Source organism: Oncorhynchus mykiss, chromosome 12 (genome assembly GCF_013265735.2).
Source record: "Oncorhynchus mykiss isolate Arlee chromosome 12, USDA_OmykA_1.1, whole genome shotgun sequence".
In the NCBI taxonomy this organism is placed as follows: domain Eukaryota; kingdom Metazoa; phylum Chordata; class Actinopteri; order Salmoniformes; family Salmonidae; genus Oncorhynchus; species Oncorhynchus mykiss.
Genome location: NC_048576.1, coordinates 75,659,881 through 75,679,739, shown reverse-complemented (window position 1 = coordinate 75,679,739; position 19,859 = coordinate 75,659,881). Strand labels below are relative to the sequence as shown.

The 19,859-nt window shown below is 40.0% G+C and overlaps 2 protein-coding genes across 3 annotated transcripts; one reads left to right on the top strand and one right to left on the bottom strand.

Moving 5' to 3' along the window:
* The first annotated feature begins 2,200 nt into the window (after positions 1-2,200).
* Positions 2,201-15,651, top strand: LOC110538367 (phosphomannomutase 1). Of its 2 annotated transcripts, none has more exons than XM_021625139.2 (8): positions 2,201-2,622; positions 4,644-4,761; positions 5,578-5,654; positions 5,880-5,971; positions 9,630-9,729; positions 10,122-10,197; positions 12,407-12,522; positions 12,859-15,651. In XM_021625139.2, exons 1-8 carry the CDS (start codon positions 2,542-2,544, stop codon positions 12,979-12,981), a joined length of 783 nt encoding a protein of 260 aa, XP_021480814.1. In that variant the 5' UTR covers positions 2,201-2,541; the 3' UTR covers positions 12,982-15,651. The 2 variants fall into 2 exon arrangements, with proteins under 2 accessions (XP_021480814.1, XP_021480813.1); XM_021625138.2 differs by having other exon boundaries at positions 9,606-9,729.
* LOC110538369 (cold shock domain-containing protein C2) lies at positions 15,419-19,775 on the bottom strand. Its single transcript, XM_021625144.2, has 4 exons — positions 19,548-19,775; positions 17,822-18,170; positions 17,483-17,605; positions 15,419-17,265 (listed from the first exon to the last, which is right to left on the bottom strand). Exons 2-4 carry the CDS (start codon positions 18,001-18,003, stop codon positions 17,091-17,093), a joined length of 480 nt encoding a protein of 159 aa, XP_021480819.1. The 5' UTR covers positions 18,004-18,170; positions 19,548-19,775; the 3' UTR covers positions 15,419-17,090.
* Positions 19,776-19,859: the final 84 nt, after the last annotated feature.

The following is a 19,859-nucleotide window of genomic DNA, read 5'->3' as shown; positions in this document are numbered from 1 at the left end:
TGTATCATTCATTATCGTGCTCGTTATTGTTCATGTTCTCACATTGCTGTTGTTTTGCTCCTCAATGATTAGAACATCATGACTTGCCGTGTGTGTGTATTGTTAGGGTTGCCATGTCAACATCTTAGCGTATTTACTCTGAGTGTGCATCTCTTTCTGGCATAAAAACATATTCGCCCCAATACCTTGAACTCTGACAGTAACTCCATCATGTTCTGAGGCAATGAGCTGTTAGTTCTGTTTACTCAAGTCATATACTCTGCACACGTTCTTACATGTAGACCGACGTGTTCAGGAAGGAGAACTGGACACCGGGGCTGTAAAAACGTATATAAATATTACATGGAATGTGTCTAAGTGTAATGACTGGGTTGGTTTGGGAAACACAGTTATTCTGTCACGTTAACACAGAGAGAGAGAGAGAGCTGATAATGCTTCCGTCTTCAAACACCCCAGTTGATTAGCAAATGGAGTAATAATGTGTTTAAGGAACAAGAGATTGTTTTTATAGTGACTGTAAAGCTCTCTGATTGCCACTGGACAGAGTGGCATGACACATGCCTGTTATGGATGTTTTTGTTTTCCTCAGAAATATGGACTTTACTGAACACTTCAGTGCATCTATAAAAAGATACATGTAGAAAGGCTGTCTATGTAAATGCTTCCTCACACACACAAACACAGACAAAACCTGTAGGCATACCATAAATAAGAAAGAAGTCATTTTTAATATAAGTACTACTACTTAAAACATGAACACATTTTCAAATATAAATCATAAATTGTGTAAAAAGTTCAATCTTGCCTACTGCATAGAGTGATTGGTTGTGCATCACAAAGTGTTTATGAGCAATAACCGCCCACACTTCCAAGCAGAGGATTTCCTGTTCCGCTGAAGGGTCTCTCAGTGGTTTTTTTCTCAGTGACTGAGGCTCATGATGGGATACCTATGGCCTGAGTGATCATCTGTCTCCTTTAGCCAGCCCTATTTATCTCTGTCCGTCCTGTAAATAAAATATTTAGCAAAAACACAGATAATACAAAGCTCTGGATACTGCAGAAGCAGACTGTCACCCCGACTAGGACCCTGACACATTTTTAATGAAGGGGAAAGTGAGAGTTGAGTAATGGTAAACTCACTGAGGCATGCTGTAAGTTGTGTGTTGTGACTTGTGGCTGTAAGTAATCCTGTCTCTGCTTCACAGTATCTGTGTTCATGATTATGTAGCCATTCTCTTGAAAGTGGTGAATGAGGTTATACAAAACCATCGTATTCTATAAAATATGCTTCTGATATTGATTCCTAGATGAAGGTGCCTTGTGCGTACCAGCTAAATATAGAGCAAGGGTATACCAAGATAACTGGTAGAAGGATAAAAGACACACAACATAAGTTTTAATTAATTTAGTTGCAAGTTCTATTAGTCGTATGTACAGGATACACGTGGTCCAACGAAATGCGTACTTGTAGGTTCCTTCTCGACAATGCAACAATAAGAAATATTTTCGAAATCTATTTAAAATGCATGGTTTTCATGTCCATTCATGATGTTAGAATATCAAAATATGGACTTTTTATTAAGGAGTGACGCAGAACAAATGGCCATCTGTGCTAATAGGGACCAGGACTATAATCATGTCTTCATGTAAACAGATACCCTTAACAGACAAATCCATCTAACAGCCCTCAGAACCTCCTTCGGGATATAGCTATTCTGCACTATGCCATTTGGCTTCCATAGTGCACCGGCATGTATATTGTTTTAGCCTGCCCTCTTGTGGGCAACTAACTTACTGATAATAAAAGCGACCACACACAAACGTCCTGGTAATCCTGAACAACAACTCTATCCAGACGGAGCCAAGTGTGAGTGTGTATTTTGGAAGTTGGATCTATTTTACAGAGGTAATTAAAGCAACACTTGATGGATCTATCACCTAAACGTTATTCATCATACATTTCTCATTGCCTTGGCTGGCCTGACATGCAGTAAGGAATCATTCCATTGCTTGGGCTGTGAATTTATTATACGATAGCATATCTAGGCACAGTCTGAGCACTGTCCTCCCCTCTAGGTGAATGGTCGAATGACTGTTGAGATGGGTCTTAATCAGTCTTGATTTGACATGGGGGGCAATGGACTTCTATGTTTATATATCTTTACCAACGCCCACCTCGCGTCATCAAACATAGAAGCTGCGATTGGCTGTTTGCATGTAGTTTACGAGAGTCGAGACACTGTTGCAAAATAAACCTGAGACGTGTCGAGCTGCATGTGATGATTCTCTGAATTCGATCGAAAACGGTGGCAGAACTATTCTTCAGTCTGAGGATAAGCTACAGTTCAACAACCATTGGATATGGTTTGTCGTTATCTACTAGACCGCGTGGCATAAATTATTAATCCAACTAGTGGTAGGCAATACATTTAACAGTGTACTGTATTGTAGCCTATACAGTAGTCTTTGTTTTGCATAAGAGGCTAGATCAGAAAATAGTCACTCTTACATATTAGTAACACTATCATTGAAAAATAAGAAATGGATGAATCAAACGGTTCTTCAAAAAGGACTATTCTGTGTTTATTTGACGTGGACGGCACTCTTACCCCACCGAGAGAGGTAGGATAAATAACATTTTTCATTATCCCATTGTGTTTTGTTTGTCATTTTCTTTATTCTAATGTTGCTGTCGAACTTGTCAAGGCTTTCTATTTTTAAAGAATTATACGGCGCTTTGCCAATTGCCGTGCCATCTTGATAGAGCAAAACTGTTGCAATAATGTCAATGTCTTATCTGCTGCAAGGTCTGGAATGTTCCTGCACGCTATGTAATGATTTACTATTTTCTGTCGATATACTTCCTGATAATGTAGGCAAACAGCATCATTTTCTGTCCTTCCAAGTTCTTGCTTTCATATATTATTTCATCCCGTGGTTGTAGCCTACAAATGCAGTCGTCCGCCAACTCTTTTGAATGAAACTGAAATGTCTTCGTTCGCATCTGAAGTTTGTATTTCACTAAAAGTAGCGCGCGCCCCATGGAGCAGAGATATAATTAATTTGGAAGAACGTTATGTCCCCCGTCCGTACTAGAACACAACTGTAGGCTACTGTTGCCTACTTGCACAACACGTATGATGTCAAGTTTCATATAGCATCCTGCTGATGGTCAACCCTAGACCTCTGTTACACTGCTAATGCTTATTCAAATTACCCTATAACTGCTGTTTCCTGAAAGTTTCAAGTCCGTCCATATGAAGTATCAATTACTTATATATTGCCACACTATTAGGTTGGAATAATATTGTGAAAATTCTAATAATACCCTTTTAGTGTAAGAGCTGTTTGAAAAGACAGCTGTTTGAATTTCAACCTGTTTTGGTGGGATGGAGTTTTGGCATGCCTGGTGATATCACAAGGCAGGAAATTAGTTAATAGACCAATGAGAAAGAGACTTCCAGACCTTTCTGCCAATAACAGCACAATTTTTCGTTTTCCCCTCCCCACTCAGACCACTCTCAGACAGTCCTAGCTAAATTCTTGCTTGAGAAATTGCTCTTTTTTGTTTCTTTTTGACAATTAAGGTACTTAATTTTTACCCAGATTTTGAGATAACAACAGCTGCATTGGAACTTTAACAGACAGATAACTGATAGTAAACAACTTAAATTGGGAACATGGGGTAAAGAGTCACATTAAGTTCCTACCCTAAAAACTTGGACTACTTTGATCAAGGATGTTGACATTCATAATGGGGGTAGCCTATTAGTTATGTCCTTATGCTCTTTTGACCCTCAGACTTGAAATGCAAGATAATCAATTAATAATCAGTGAAACGGCTCTCTAGTGCTTTTCATAATGATTTCAGTAGTTTAACAAAAATTACTCATTCATATGTTGATAAATGGTTAACTCGGTTGCACAACGCTGCATCCAATGAATGTCTTTGCAATTGTCATGTGTGAAAATAGGCAGTTCTCCATGTCTTCAAATAATTCAATTAAACAGGAGGATAAAAATGTTGATTATCCCTCTTATCTCTGCCCATCATCACAAGATGATGTCTTTGTTGTAACAGCCTACAATATGATCGTTTTTTTGTCTATCTGTATTCTTGTCTCAGTGTCTGGACCGGTGATGTACAGAAATGTTCAATGACCGCCGTGTAGGCAGTGTCCAGTTCAGCAGGCGTTGGTCGGTCACAGAGACATACGTGTGCAGAATAAACCCACTGCCCTTATATTATGTAATGCAGTTTCCTCATGTGAGCATGAAGCGGTCCCTTCCTGATTCATCTGCCCAAGTCTCTCTGGCAAGATGGAAAGCTGGTTTAATAGGATTATTTCTGAAGAGGATGAATAAACCACTATCAAAGTTGCTCCTCCTTCAGAGACAGATGCCAATCTCACTCTGTCTATGCTACCTAACCTCACAAACAAAAGCATTCTCCTGCTTTGTGGTCAGACAACAAAAGCAGTTTTCAGGACTGTAAATGGCCTGTCTTGTCACAGTTTATATTATGAGTCCCTAAAACTGTGTTTTCAATGATAGACAACACAAACAGGTACAGACCGTGTGTGTGTGTGTGTGTGTGCACTTGTTGTGTGTACGCATCATGCATGTGTGCTTACATCCTGCAGAAAATTGACCCTACACTGGATGAGTTTTTCCAGTCTCTGCGCAGGAAAGTGAAGATCGGCATAGTGGGTGGATCAGACTACTCAAAGATCGCAGAGCAACTGGGTGAGGGAGATGAAGGTGAGCGCTCCTCAGACTCACTTTAGTCTCATTTCAGTCTCACATATTCACCCTCAAACCCACATTATTGCCTTTCTCTCACAGGGCTTTGCAAACCCCAAAAGGATGTCGCTTTCATGGTAATTAAATTATTTCAGGGAAATTCACCAGAGACAGTTTAGGGGCATTCATGTTGGCAGCCCACTCTCATTTGACATCAGTCCATAAATAACAGACATAGACGAAAGCAGCTACATCATAACTGATGTCTCCGCTCCGGGTCGCACATGGACCCAGGTGGAGTTACATGTTTGCTCATGTACCTGTGTTACCTTGACACACTGACCCTGTGGTGGAGTTTACACACAGCAGTGGAGACTGGCCACCAATACACTGACAACTGACAGTTATCACTCAGAGCAGCAAAGAAAGTAAAGCAATGAATGATAGAGTAGTTATAAGTGGGAGTGCTACTAGTGCATTCAAGGTTTTGTTTTCAGTGCATTTTTTTGCATCAACAGTTCTCTATCCTTATCATTCCCAGACTGCATTATGCAAGACAGATTGAGATGCTCAGTACTTTGATACTCTAGCCATGTGAGATATGTGTACAGTGAATGGACAGGACAGAGATTAAACTGGACTATTCCAGGTAGTGTTACATAGGTGGTAATCCACAATGACCAATAATCCCGCTGCACCAGGTGCAACATGCCTGTGTTCCAGTTGGGGGAGGATTTTTTTAGGCTATGTGCTGGTAGCTTGTGTTGTCTATTTACTATGAATGTTCTCACAGTAACACACTTTTACCTAATTTGCCCTCTTTTTCTCTTATAGTGATACAGAAGTTTGACTATGTGTTTGCTGAGAATGGCACGGTGCAGTACAAAGATGGGAAGCTCCTTTCCAAACAGGTGGGTGTGACTGAGGTGAGGGAAGGAGTAAAATATATTTTGGCTCACTAACAAGCTATTTAAACCTGATTCCATGTAAACAACATGCAGGGACAACCTTTTTTCTTGTAAACTGTACTCAGCTAAGATTGGAAGGGAAAGTTATGATCGGGCCTTTAAGAAAACTGCACTGTGTTAATAAGAAAAGACAGTTCAAATATTTGAACTATGTCCTCTGTCTTACAGGCCATCCAGAACCAGATAGGAGAGGAACTACTGCAGGACCTCATTAACTTCTGTCTCAGCTACATGGGGCTGATCAAGCTGCCCAAGAAAAGGTGAGACTCCCTCCCTCTGACCTACTTCCAGCTCCTTTTCCTTTCAGCTCCTTTTCCATCCTAGTCATTCAGAGGCCCCATGGCCACTACAACCTGTCTATCACAGCTGTAGGCATTGGAGAAAGGAATTTATTATTTTTTATTTTACCTTTATTTCAACAGGTTTTTTCTCATTGAGATAATATCTCTTTTCCAAGAAAGACCTGGTCCAATAGCAGCAGGGGTAACAACGTTTCAGACAAAACTATGTACATACACTAACACAACATTAAACAAAATTATTAACACACATACAGTACAACAATTACATATTACATTAAAAACACAAACATCTTGACTAAAAACAGCTGGACTACAAACAATTACACTCTTCTATGATATATACATCGATCAAGTGTTTAAACTCCACCAACAAAACTAGATCATCACATTTTAAAATGTTCAGGAGAGAATTCCAGGACCACGGTGCTAAGTAACCTAAAACTATTTCTACCATGACCTGTTCTAATTTTTGGTACTGTTAGAAGCAAATCAGAATGGGACCGTAATTTATATTTATTTACTGACCTGACTAAAAAAGAACAGAGATAAAATGGCATTTTACCCAATATGGCCTTATAAATCAGTGTATACCAGTGTTTAAGCCTACGCAAGGTCAATGACGACCAGCCAACAGCGCTGTAGAGATCCCAATGATGTGTTAGACGTTTCTGATTTGTAATGAACCTAAGGGCTGCATGATACACTGAATCAAGTGCTCTCAGGGTAGTGGCTAAGGCATATATATATAAAACATCACTAAAATCTAAAACCGACAGTAATGTACATCGTACCAGCTCCTTCCTGGCCTCAAAAGAAAAACAAGCCTTATGCCGGTAATAAAATCCTATTTTCAGCTTGAGCTTCCTTATCATGTTCTCTATATGCACAATGAAGCTCAGCTTATCATCAACCCACACACCCAAATATTTGTACACTTTAACTTGCTCTATAGTATGTCCAGCCAATGTAGCAATTACATGATTTGTAACATGCCTGGCATTTGAAAATACCATGCATTTTGTTTTACCCAAATTTAGAATCAGCTTTAAATCATACAGATTCTGTTGTATGATGTTACCTGCTCTTTGGGCATTTTCAAAAGCTAAAGACAAACTACTACCACTTGAATAAAGAACAGTATCATCTGCATAAAAATGAACATCTGCTGTTTCAATAAGATCCCCAATGTTGTTTATATACAAAATGAACAACAGTGGGCCAAAAATAGAACCTTGCGGAACACCTGAGCACACCTGGATTTACAACCATCCGCCATTACACATTGTGTACGATTTGATAGGTAATTTATAAACCAATCTAGAGCTTGACCAGTAATTCCACAACATTTTTAACTTTGCACTAACACAGCATGGTCCACGGTGTCAAAAGCCTTCGACAAATCAATAAAAACAGACACACAATGTAACTTCTAATCAAGAATACAGTGGATGTCATTTAAAACATTCAATGTTGCTGAAACAGTGCTGTGGCCAGACCTAAAACCTGATTGCATTCCATTTAAGATGTTGTTTTCTTGGAAGTAGGTCTTTAGCTGCCAACTAACTAAGGACTCCAGTACCTTTGACAGTACAGACAATTTTGATTTGGGTCAATAGTTGTCAAGTAGTGAGGGATCTCCACCTTTCAGGAGAGGCAGTACAAAAGCAGATTTCCATAACTTGGGGGTTTCCTTAACATCAAGCATAAGGTTAAAATACATGTTAAAGGGGAGCAATGATGTCTGCGGCTAGGTGTAAGAGGCGGGGGTCTATTTCATCAGGGCCAGGGGATTTTTTAAATCAATTTCTTTCAGGGCTTTACACACTTCTGAAACAGAGAAGGATGAAAAGGAGAACCTGGTGAAGGAGTGCACAGGGGTGTCAGGTAAATTTATAGAGGGCTCAATAATACCTTTGACCTTTAAAAATAAACTGCCTGCATCTAAAAAATGATGGTTCAAGGCTTTCAGAATGGAGGTTCTCTGAGTTACAATCTGTGTGTCGACCAACAATTGTTTAGGAAGCTGTGTATCTTTTCTGCACTCCAACATTTGGATGGATTATTTACATTTTGTGAAGTAGATTTCAGGTAGTGGTCTGCTTTCAATTTACAAATAATAGCCACACCCATATTTCAAAGATGTTTAAAAGCCATCCAATCATCTGCCAAACCAGTCCCTCTTGCTTTAGCCCACAAAGCATTTCGTTCCCTTATGATTTTTGTAAGTTCCTTAGTAAACCAAGGGTTCTCTCTGCCCTTAATCCTGAATTTTTGTAACGGGGCATGCCTATTGCATACATCCTGGAATGCGTTGTGGAAGTAAGAAAAGGCTAGTTCAACATCAGGGATTAATTCCATTCTATTCCATTCAATGCTAGATACATCATGTAAAAAAACTTGAATGTCAAACCGCTTCCAGTTTCTTTTCGTAATAACACATGGAGATTTCTTAGGAATTTTACCATCTCTCACACAGGCAATAGCACAGTGATCACTTATGTCATTTGCAAAAATACCAGAAGCATTAAAATGATGAGGAGTATTGGTTAAGATCAAATCAATCAAAGAGGATTTCAGAGGATATTTTATATTCAACATAGTTACACTGTTGACAATCTGAGTGAGATTGTAGGTATTGCACAGATTTTTAAGTTGATCAGAGCTAGATGTTAGCCAGTCCTGATTCAGATCATCCATCAGGACAAACTCTGTGATAACAATTTGAAAATACAATCCAGAGAGCCAACAGTAGCAGATGGAGGTCTAGAACAGCGAGATACAACAATATTTAAAGATCAGCCAAGGTTTAGGTTCAAAGACAAATATTCAAATTGCTTAGGTTTAGTAACCGAAGTCAGAACGACCACCGAGAACTTGTCTTTTACATTTACAGCAACACCACCACCCTTAGATTTACGATCTGTACGAAAAACAATGTAATCATTTATGCCAATATTTTTTTGTCTGTAATAGATTTTTTAAGCCAAGTTTCAGAAAGCATAAATACATCCGGGTCGGCAGTTGTTATCCATATATTCACAAAATCAAGCTTCGGCAGAAGACATCTTACATTTATATGCAAAAACTTCAGGCCACTCTGACTACTTAATTCGACAGGGGTAAGAATGTCAGGACCTGGATTAGACTGGACATTTCCAGACAAAAGAAGCAGCAAGATAATGGCAAGTCTAGATCGAGGGTTACAACATTTGGAGTTACAGACAACACTTGGACGAGAATCCATAGTCACCAGAGTCTTTAACGCCACATATTTCAGGAGATGTATGAAGTCCAGAGACATGGTTAAGTACCAAGAGAACAGTCCTGACATGTAAGCGCAAGAGTCAGATTTCTCCCATATTGTTCGGGAGAAATGTGCATAGTTCTCATGTACATTTCCGGAGCAAGCGTGGGGTTTCTCATTAACTTCTAATGATGGCTCTGTCAGCATTCCTAAGGGAGAGACTAAGACAGAAGGATTGATCTGTATCTACTTATTTCCTTAAGTCCAATTCTGACTTTTAACGCTAGAATCTCTAGAATTTTTGTATGATGGATGGCAACAAAGCCAGACTAAATTCTCTTCTTACAGATTAATGCCCTATTCTGCCCTCAGGGGCACCTTTATCGAATTCCGCAACGGAATGCTGAACATCTCCCCCATTGGCCGGAGCTGCACACTTGAGGAGCGAATCGAATTCTCTGAAATTGACAAGGTATTACACAGTATAAGAGTGCCTAAATAATGATCCAAACAGCAGTCATTATCTTCTAAGGAAAACACCTAAACATCTCAACTTTTTAAAATGAATAGTAAACAAACAAAGCTCGTGTTATTGATTGAGTCATGCTTTCAACCTCTTATAACCTCAAATCACTGCACAGTGCAAGCAGGCATGATTGTTTTCTTATACTGTTATGTTGGCTCCTATTAAAAGAGGAAGAGAGTAAACAAGTCAAAACAATGCTGAGCTTTCAAGATGGCTGAACAGACATTGATGTTTCACAGCCACACATTATGGAGGGTCTAGGTGGTCTGATGGGTGATGTGGAGAGGCTTAACCTTTAGTGGCCTGAAGCCTGACCCCTTTCCTTAACCTCTTCACAGAGAGAGAAAATCCGGGAGAAGTTTGTTGCGGCCCTGCAGGAGGAGTTTGCTGGGAAGGGTCTAAGATTTACTAGAGGTAAGCCAACTGGCACAGGATGTGAGCTGGGAATGAATATCAGTGTAACTATTAGCACCTCTAGTCTTGTATTTCAGTATTATTTTGTATGTCATCTGTGCATGGTGTGATATCTACATTTGAATACTCTTTTATCTTTCAGATAGAACCCTGTTATGATTTGAATATACTTGCTCCTTTGCTGTCTTTTCCTTGCTGTTGTTTCCTATCTGCCAGTTCACAAAGACGATCTGCCATGCGTAGTCAATCTCCTGGACACATTGTGCCCAACTTCATTAAACATTACTCTCCCCTGCTCCACTCTCTGAGGTTCAGAGATGTTTTCCTCTGGTTAGTCAGACTAGGTGTTTGCTGACTGTAACGAGGTGTGGGGCTTACTTAATGGCCTGTGAAACTGTACACAATTCAGGCAGCTGCACAAACAACTGGAGATAAGGCTGTTGTCTTCATAAGGCACTCTGTTAAAGCCTTGGGCCAGTAGCAGCAGTCGTTACAAACACACACATTCATCCTTACTTCATCCTAACGGCCTTACTTCACCCTAACTGAGTGACTGCCCTGGGAATCCCTCTGATTGCTGATATTAACTGGGAATCCTTCTGGTTGCTGATGTGGAAGCTGATGCTAATAGCACTAGCAGCAGAGCAAGTTGGAGGGCTGTTTGTACTGCAGCCGCAGAGCCTGATAAAACGAGCCAATGAGAAGGCTAGTGGATAAGATTTATGTGTTTTGCTCATTGCAGTCTGTATCTGCACGTCTACCCTGCCTTGGTTTGTTCACATTTCACATATGCAATGCTGTTTATGCCTATGCAGCACTGTCTGTTCTTACGCCATAGATTTTTGCCTGTGTCACTCAGCTCAAAAGGCGACATTGCAGTGTCACTTCAGATACAGGCACCTTTGTCCTGGCTCTGTTTTCTTTCACCTTTATGGTGCAGGGGCGGGGAAGGAACTGTGTGGGGGATGGGCTGAGGATGTGGGCGTTTGTGGCCAATACACCCTCTGATTGGCTGAAACCTCCCTAGCTGTTGCATTTGTGAGCTTTCCCTTAGGGTTAAGCCGCAGTTGCTACATCCATTTCTGGACGAATAAATTAATGATATGTAACCATTGATTCTTGAAGGATATAACTTATAAATGCCATATGATCTTAGTTCAACTGTCGTACCCAATCAGAAAACAAAATATAAGCTAGTTTTACTCCAAAGTATGTAAACAAAGTAAATGTAAACAAACACTGTATAGCCTGAAAACATGGTTAAAGTTATACTTTTGATAACATGGACGGTCAGTCCTTGCATTCATAGCTCTGCCTTTTGAATTTGAGAGTGCTTACATTTCTCCAGTCCCATCGCCACACCTTTTACTGAAACAGTGGTGAGGAGGGCGCTTTGTTATCGCTTCAACTGCTGATTGCCGCTTTAAACACTGGGGGGTAATGAAGTAGAATCTGAAGGCAGGGGGGATGGGCAAGAAGCAGAATTTAAACTTTGCTGAGGGCTTTTCGTGCACATTCACGGCTCGTTGACCTGAATATGTAGCAGAATTTAAAGACTAACTGCTCTGGTTGTAGAATGAAAAGGAAAGAGCGATTTAAAAGAAAGGAGTCAGCCACAGGCTGTGTTTGTGGAACTGAGTCCACTTCATGGGGCAGCCTGATGGCTGTCACATACTGTTAGGGACCTCATGGAGGTCAGCCAAGTAGTGAATAATCACCAATAATAAGACTGTCCTCCCTGGACACAGACTGTATGTCAAAGCCATCATCACACAGTCGATGCACAGAGCATAAATAAGTCTGTTCTACTGAACTGAGCACAGTGATTGGGGCTTTTAATAACCTTCATGCTTTTCGAGGGGAGAATGTGTTGGGCTCCAAGTCTGTTGCAGAGAAATGTGCAGCATTAACTGGTTGAAGTTGCAGATAAAAAAATATCTTAAAGCTGCTGTTCCTGTAATGGGGGAAATATCACACCTATTTTACATGCATTGGGCATCCTCGCTAATCAGTGCATTGACCAACCAAAACCAATATCCCTGACATGGCATGAGAGAGCTGGTTGTAGTGCGTTAATAATCATCACTAAAACATGACAGGGTTTATTTTATGGGGGGGACTAATATTCTGTTCAGTAACATGATGTTAAATTGTAATGTATCAATTGAATTTGACTGAATTATTCCCCCTTTTGTGCCTCCCTATTCAGGTGGTCTCATCAGTTTTGACGTGTTCCCTGAAGGCTGGGACAAGAGGCTCTGTCTGGACGTGCTGGAGGGGGAGGGCCTGGACGCTATCTACTTCTTTGGCAACGAGACGTCGTCTGTAAGTGAAGGGGAGGACCTTGTGGACGTGTCAGTGGTGGGGAATGCTCTGAGGCTAAAGATAGCAATGAGAGTAGGATTGTGCTGTGGCTTGAATGTTAAAGGTTAAAGTTCAGATATCATTGTTGTTGTCAATCTAAGTGGAGTTGCCTGAAACAATGTTGCATGAGCTTTGTGATGGTTGTGTTTATTTAACTTATTTTACGGAGACATGGAGAGAGATAAAGAGTGAGTGAGGAAACAAGGAAAGAGGTCGACGAGTGAAAAGGGCAGTCGGTGCAAACCTATTTGTGAACAAGCAGATTCTAAAGCCGTATCTACATTCCTCTCTGTTCAGGGGGGAAACGACTATGAGATCTTCAACGACCCGCGCACCATTGGTTTCACAGTATACTCACCAGAGGACACAGCCAGGCACTGTCGAGAGATTTTCTTCAAAGCTCCCGCCAATGAGTCGTGATAAATCATGCAGCAGGCACTCTCACAGTCAGCTTCCCCTGGGCTCCCCCTGCTGTTCAGGGCAGGTACTAAGAGCACCTGAAGGAGAAGAGGTGGAGATGGGAGATAAACCACTACAGATTTGTTAAGTAATCAATGCATTGTTGTTGTATAATATTATTTTAACTAGCACTGGACATATAAAGGGATCATCAGTTATTCACATTGGCTGGACTCCCATGAAAAGTACTATGAGATGTGGACAGATCTGCTTTTTTAAAGGGATGGTAGCTCAAACAATGTGAGGAAGTGTACTAATGTTTTCAGTTTTTTATCATGACTAAGTGTTTCTCTAAGGTTTTAATGTAATATCTGATTATTTAACATCTATCAACCCAATGGTTTTTGTAGCGTGTCCCTGTATTTGTATGTAACATCAAATGAACCATAATGTCTTATAGGCCCTCCTGTAAGACAATCCTCTTTTGTGAATATCATGTGAAGAATTCTATACATTTTGAGTATATAATGTAAATACCCACTTATGTTTTGCACTAATATTGATACAGTTATCTGACTAACTGGGTTTTGGATCATTTGTTTTCTTTGTAAATGTAGGAAGTGACTAGTGTTGTCTTTGAACAAAATGGAGCAAAACAGAAGAGTTTTGTTTTTGCTCTGTGCCAGTCCACTTTCAGATTAATCGCCTATAGAAAATCTGCACCCCCTTGAATTTGTTTCACATTTTGTTGCGTTACAAAGTGGGATTGAAATAGATTTAATTGTAATTGTTTGTCAAGATTTTTACAAATGTAAAAACTAATTTGAACTCAAATATAATTGTTCCTTAAGTATTCCCCACCTTTGTTTAGCAAGCCTAAATTAGTTCAGAAGTCAAATGTGGCTTAACAAATCACATAATAATTTATATGGACTCACTCTGTGTGAAATAATGGGGGTTGATATTATTTTTTTTTATGACCACCTCTTGCTCTGTCCTCCCAGGGCTTTTCCGAAAGCTTCAGAAATAAAGGGCAGTGATTGGTAGATAGATAACAATAACATATCAGACATTGAATATATCTTTAAGCACGGTAAAGTTAATAATTAAGTTGTGGATGATGCATTAAACCACCCAGACACATCAAAGATGCAGTCGTTCTTCTGAATTGAGCTGCAGGACAGGAAGGAAACTGCTTAGGTATGAGGCCATTGGTGATTTTAAAACAACTACAGAGTTCAGTGGCTTAGATGGGAGAAAACTGAGGATGGATCAACAACATTGTAGTGACTCCACAATAATGACCTAAATGACAGAGTGATAAAAAATTATAAAAACACACAGAATTAAAATATTCCAAAACATGCAACAAGGCACGAAAGTAATACTGCAAAAAAAAACACAGCAAAGGAATGTATTTTTTGGCCTAAATGCAAAGCCTTATGTTTGGGGCAAATTCAACACAATGCATCACCGAGTAATTGCCTTCATGGTATGGGTATGCTTGACATCGGCAAAGACGGGAGCTTTTCAGGATGAAAACCAATGGGATGGAGCTAAGCACAGGCAAAATTCTATAGGAAAATCTGCTTCAGTCTGCTTTACATCAGACTCTTGGAGAGGAATTCATCTTTCAGCAGGACAATAACCTACAACACAAAGTTGAAAATACACTGGAGTAGCTTACCAAGGAGACAATGAATGTTCTGGAGTGGCCAAGTTACGGTTTTGACTTAAATCTGCTTGGAAATCTATGGCAAGACTTGAAAATTGCTATCTAGCCATGATCTCCAACACCTTGACAGAGCTTGAATAATGGGAAAATATTGCATAATACAGGTGTGCAAAGCTCTTATGAAACTTACCCAAGATGTAATCGCTGTCAAATGTGTTTCTAACATGTATTAACTCAGGGGGGGTGAATACTTATCTAATCAAGGCATATAAAAACAAATGTTCACATTTTTTCTTCCACTTTAACAGAGTATTTTGTGTAGATTGTTGACAAAAAAATATATAATATTATAATGAAATCAATTTTAATTCCACTTTGTTACACAACATGTGAAGAAATCCAAGGGGGGTGTAGATGTTCTACACAAAATGGTTATTCAGCTATCCTCATAGGAGAACCTGTTTCGGTTCCAGGTTGAACCCTTTTTTATTCCAGCTAGAACTCTTTTGGGTTCGATGTAGAACCCTCTTTGGAAAGGGTTCAACCTGGAACCAAAAAGGGTTATTCAATGGGGACAGCCGAAAAAACCCTTTTAGGATCTAGATAGGAAAAAAAGGTACTAAGTGTTTAGGTACTGTAGGGAGAAGTCTTACCTCATCTATGCAATTACATATAAATTATTCCTACTACTTCAGTCTGCACCACTTTAAGAAATGGATCTCACAGATGGCTTATACAGCCTTTACATTACCTACCCAGTATTCACAGGTACACATCCTTTAGTTGTATCAAATCAAATTTTATTAAAAGGTTAATGCCGTCTGCTACAAATATAATAATCTGGATGTCTTCACCCTTCTGCCAAAGGCCATTAGACCTTCCTGAATGACAAAGGTCCAGTGGACTCACTTGTACAGTTTGATCGACATACACTAATTGTGAAATCATCATGTGATTGTTGAGTACTGTATTCATTTGAACTATGTTCATTGTAATAAATTATTTTATATCATTGTGCCAAGTGTGACTTGTTATTTTTTTGTACAACAGATGGAAATTATAACTAAGGCATGGCATTCTAATGTGTGCCTACACCCTTATCTCCAAAGATAAATACTAAAAAAAGATAAGCCATCATAATTGTGAATCATAAAATGTTATTAGTGCTCTTTCAAGGCTCACATAGAAATAAATGAGGGTAAACTATAGCCACAGTGGCTTGTGTAACAGAAAATGCTCTGAACTGTGACCAATGGAAAACCTAGCATTTTAACTAAAACTAAAATATGAAATAAAACAACCCAAAACATTAAGAATGAAGGATATAAATATGCATAGAAATTTCCTAAATATTGAGAAATGCTAAACATAATAGGCAGACATGAAACAAATATGAATAATGGTTCAGTAACAATCAAATGATCATATCAAAACTTAAACAAAAACATTAAAATGTATTTCAATTCCATTGACAGTGTGTTACAGTGTCTCTCAGACAATAGAAAAGTTTCAAATAGTTTCAAAGACCTTGCAGTAATTTGCTCATACCATCATGGTGAGTTACAATTTGCAAACAGGACTACATATTGCCACATGATAAAGCCTAATAGGAGTTGTAGTCGGTTCGGCAGTATTTCAGAATGGAAGTTCAAGTTAAGTGCATTTGTTTGACTACAATACCCAAAACTTAAATCCAGTAACCTCAAAACTAACGGATACAAAAAAAATCTAAACAAAAGGATCAAATAAATATATATAAATACAAAGATGGTTGTGTACCTCGAGAAAATATTAATAGTGGCTTTTCCATTCACAGTAAAATATAAATCATTTTTCCAAGCTCGTTTTTGTCTCCCATGACATCATCTCTCCCTCCCTTCTCGATTGCTCTCTCAATCAGACGTTTTTTGTCTCCCATGACATCATCTCTCCCTCCCTTCTCGATTGCTCTCTCAATCAGACGTTTTTTTGTCTCCCATGACATCCATCTCTCCCTCCCTTCTCGATTGCTCTCTCAATCAGACGTTTCCAATTCTGTACCTCTAAACCTTCGTCAGTTATTTTCTCTCCAACCTCCTTTTGATTTCATACCAATAGTAATGCTTCTCCTCAAAATGGTGTCGGATTTCTCATTCTATTTCCTCCACCACTCTGCTCTGTCCCCTCACCCATTTTCAGTACCTTCAGGTTGAACATATTCTCCTCCCTTACTTGCTTTTATGACTTATCAATCCAGTCTGTACCAACCACATCCTAGTTCACAGATGGCCAACTTGTGTCCTGGGGAGCCAGTCAGTGTATCTAGAGTTTTGTTTCAGCCCAGCTCTAGCACACCTGATTTAGACAGACTCTCCAGCACCAGTTGGCCGTCCCTGCCTGCCCTAGCCAGACCCCTCAACCTCCCACCCTAGCCCTCCCTGTAGCCAAGTGTAGATAAACAGGCCAGCGCTGAAGCCTAGCTCTCGTCTAGCTGGCTGATGATCTGGCCAGACCAGGTCTCATGCTTCGTCCCTGGGTTCAGATGAACAATCTTCACCTCCACGGCCTGGATCTTCAGGTTTTTGGGTGGGATCCGGGAGACTTTGTATGTGACCTCATCTCCTTCTACTGGGACATACTCGCCCTCGATACTGAAATAGATTGAATTAATGATTTAGATGTTCATTTACTGCACAATATGAATATGCAGTCAGTTCTTGCTCTGAACCTTGCCATATTTTATCTGACACTGAACACTGATGTTACATTGCTGCTCTGAGATAGAAAGCTGTGCAAAACAGGGCATTCTGTTCATTTTAGCAATTTGCCAAGCTAAAGAAGGCTGTTGTAGTGATGAAGGCCACTCACTCCGAGATGTGAACAAAGATGTCATCTCCGCCATTGGAGGGATGGATGAAGCCATGACCTTGTGACCTGCAGAAGCTCTTGCACACGCCCTTAAACGCTGGCCCTGAGGTGGCCCGCACCGTGCTGATGAGAGACAGAGGAGAGAGCATCATGTCCACTCTCAACAAAACATTACATCAAAACACCATATCCCTTCTGCTACTGCTTGTGGAAATAAGTTATTCTCTAAGTTAAGGAATGTATATATAAACGTCATAAAAGTGAAGGATAATAAACATGCACTATCAAACCAATTATAATACAGAAACGCATTAATGAGCAGCATATCTAGATGCTTACGCTGAATAGGTGCGGTTGCGTTTGGTGGGCAGTGGGCTGGGCAGTGACCGGGGCAGGGGTGGTACTCCTCTTTCCCACACACGGCTGCCCTCCCTCAAAAAGGGGAAGGAGAGGGAAACGGGTGCAGCCCGGGGGGAGCGCAGAGGGGCCTCTGAGGGGGACGTCAGGCTGGGGTCTGCCATGGATGAGTCACAGGCCAGGTCGTTCTTCTTACCACTCTACTGGTTCTTCACCACCTGGCCTGATGCTGACACTCCAGTTATGTGTTTTTCTGCTCACTGTCACTGCTTTAATATATCTTGCTATTGAGTACACAGGTCAGTTTGTTTCAGCAAGTTTCTTAAGGGGCCTGCTGTGAAGAAAGAAAGAGAAGAAAACAAACAAAAGTAAAAGGCAAAAGTGGAACCAGAAGGAACAACTGAAACAAAGACAGATTTCATTAAGTTCATCCCTACCGCAGAGAACATTATGTATCATTCATAACAGCTTCATATTAAGATGGATGTTTGGATTTACATTACTGGACACTTATGAAGCCATTTAGTCGAACACCCTGGTTAAGAGTATCAGCCTAGTGGCAATGTTTTACCAAAAATGACACTGGCCGCCTTTCAATTCATTACAGACAATTTTTACTTTCAAATCCCATTCATTTAAACTGCAAACCATTCCCAAGTCTGCCCACAAACAATAACAGGCTCAACTTAGATATATGACTGTTCTTTACATTATGTATCAAGTCCTTCAAGCTCAAGAAAAGCACAGCTTTAGGAATAGCTGCAACAAAAGCAGTTAAATAAATGGTTAAATAAAATAAATAAATAAATAAAGCAGCCATTGTGTGCCAAGACATGGTGGAGCATATTGATGGCATGGGCACACAATAAGATAGGATACAGCACACACTCTAAGGCCAAGATGGCTTTGCATGGTTTAAGATTGTTACATGCTTTCGCTCTGCCTGCATCATCAAGGTTACAGTAAATCAGAGTTCTCTTGACAGCTCGCACGCTTTCGACAGAGCTGCTGGCAAAACGCTAGCCGTGTGTTTCTGACGTCAGCATGCAATACTGGAAAGCGTTGGATAATGACGACAAACCAAAACATTAGGGCTGCTACATTGTAACACCAAAACGGTCAAATTAGAAAAGTAGATGATCCTTTCACGCGAATGAAAAATGACTGTTTAAAGAACGAGAGGAATCCGTTTTTATAAAGTAAAAATGAAAAAAGAGAAACAGTGAAGTCTATCTCTGGATACTTTCTCTGGTCTACATCAGAATTAAATATCTGAAATAGTCAGTTGACTCGGCTCAACGTGTCTAAATATCGCAAGAAAAATCCCTCTACGTGAGACATTGATAACATTGTATGATTCGTCATGTTGCGGAGGCGTGCATTTCGGGCTAAGTGAATGACCAGTTTGCATTGCCAAATTATTTTGTAATAAACACGCATATCATCCGACTTTTTCCTCATTTCCAGAACATTCGAAAAGTCCGAGCGCACAAACAGAGACGGTATAGGGATGAGTAGCCTCGTCAAAGGTATTCTATACCCAACAGTTGTCATTATCATACATTTCCTTTAGCCTATACTTTGGTCAAAAAGGCGGTCACACGTTAATGAATAGGCGACACAGATTTTCTACAATCCAAACAATAGCAGGCATACCCATACTTGAATATTCGTACAATTATATTTAAAAAAACATGGGCCTACTTACTGCATTGCTAGAGTCCGTTTTGTCGGTAGAGAACGGGTGTGTGCCTTGTCAGTTACCATTATATAACATCAATTAAATAAATAACTCCAGTAAATACGCGTAGTCGCGGAATACCCTGATCTGCAGTGTGTTGTTGAGGCTGCGCAGCTGCCGCTGGCTGAGATCACACCGTAGTTGAGAGAATGGGCGTGATGCTTGTTTCCCGGAAAATTTGTAGGCATAACAAGACTGCTATGCTCATACGTGTCAAATCAGTTATTACATTAAACATTTAGGTATTCGTATTGTAAACCATACTGATGTATTCCTTCA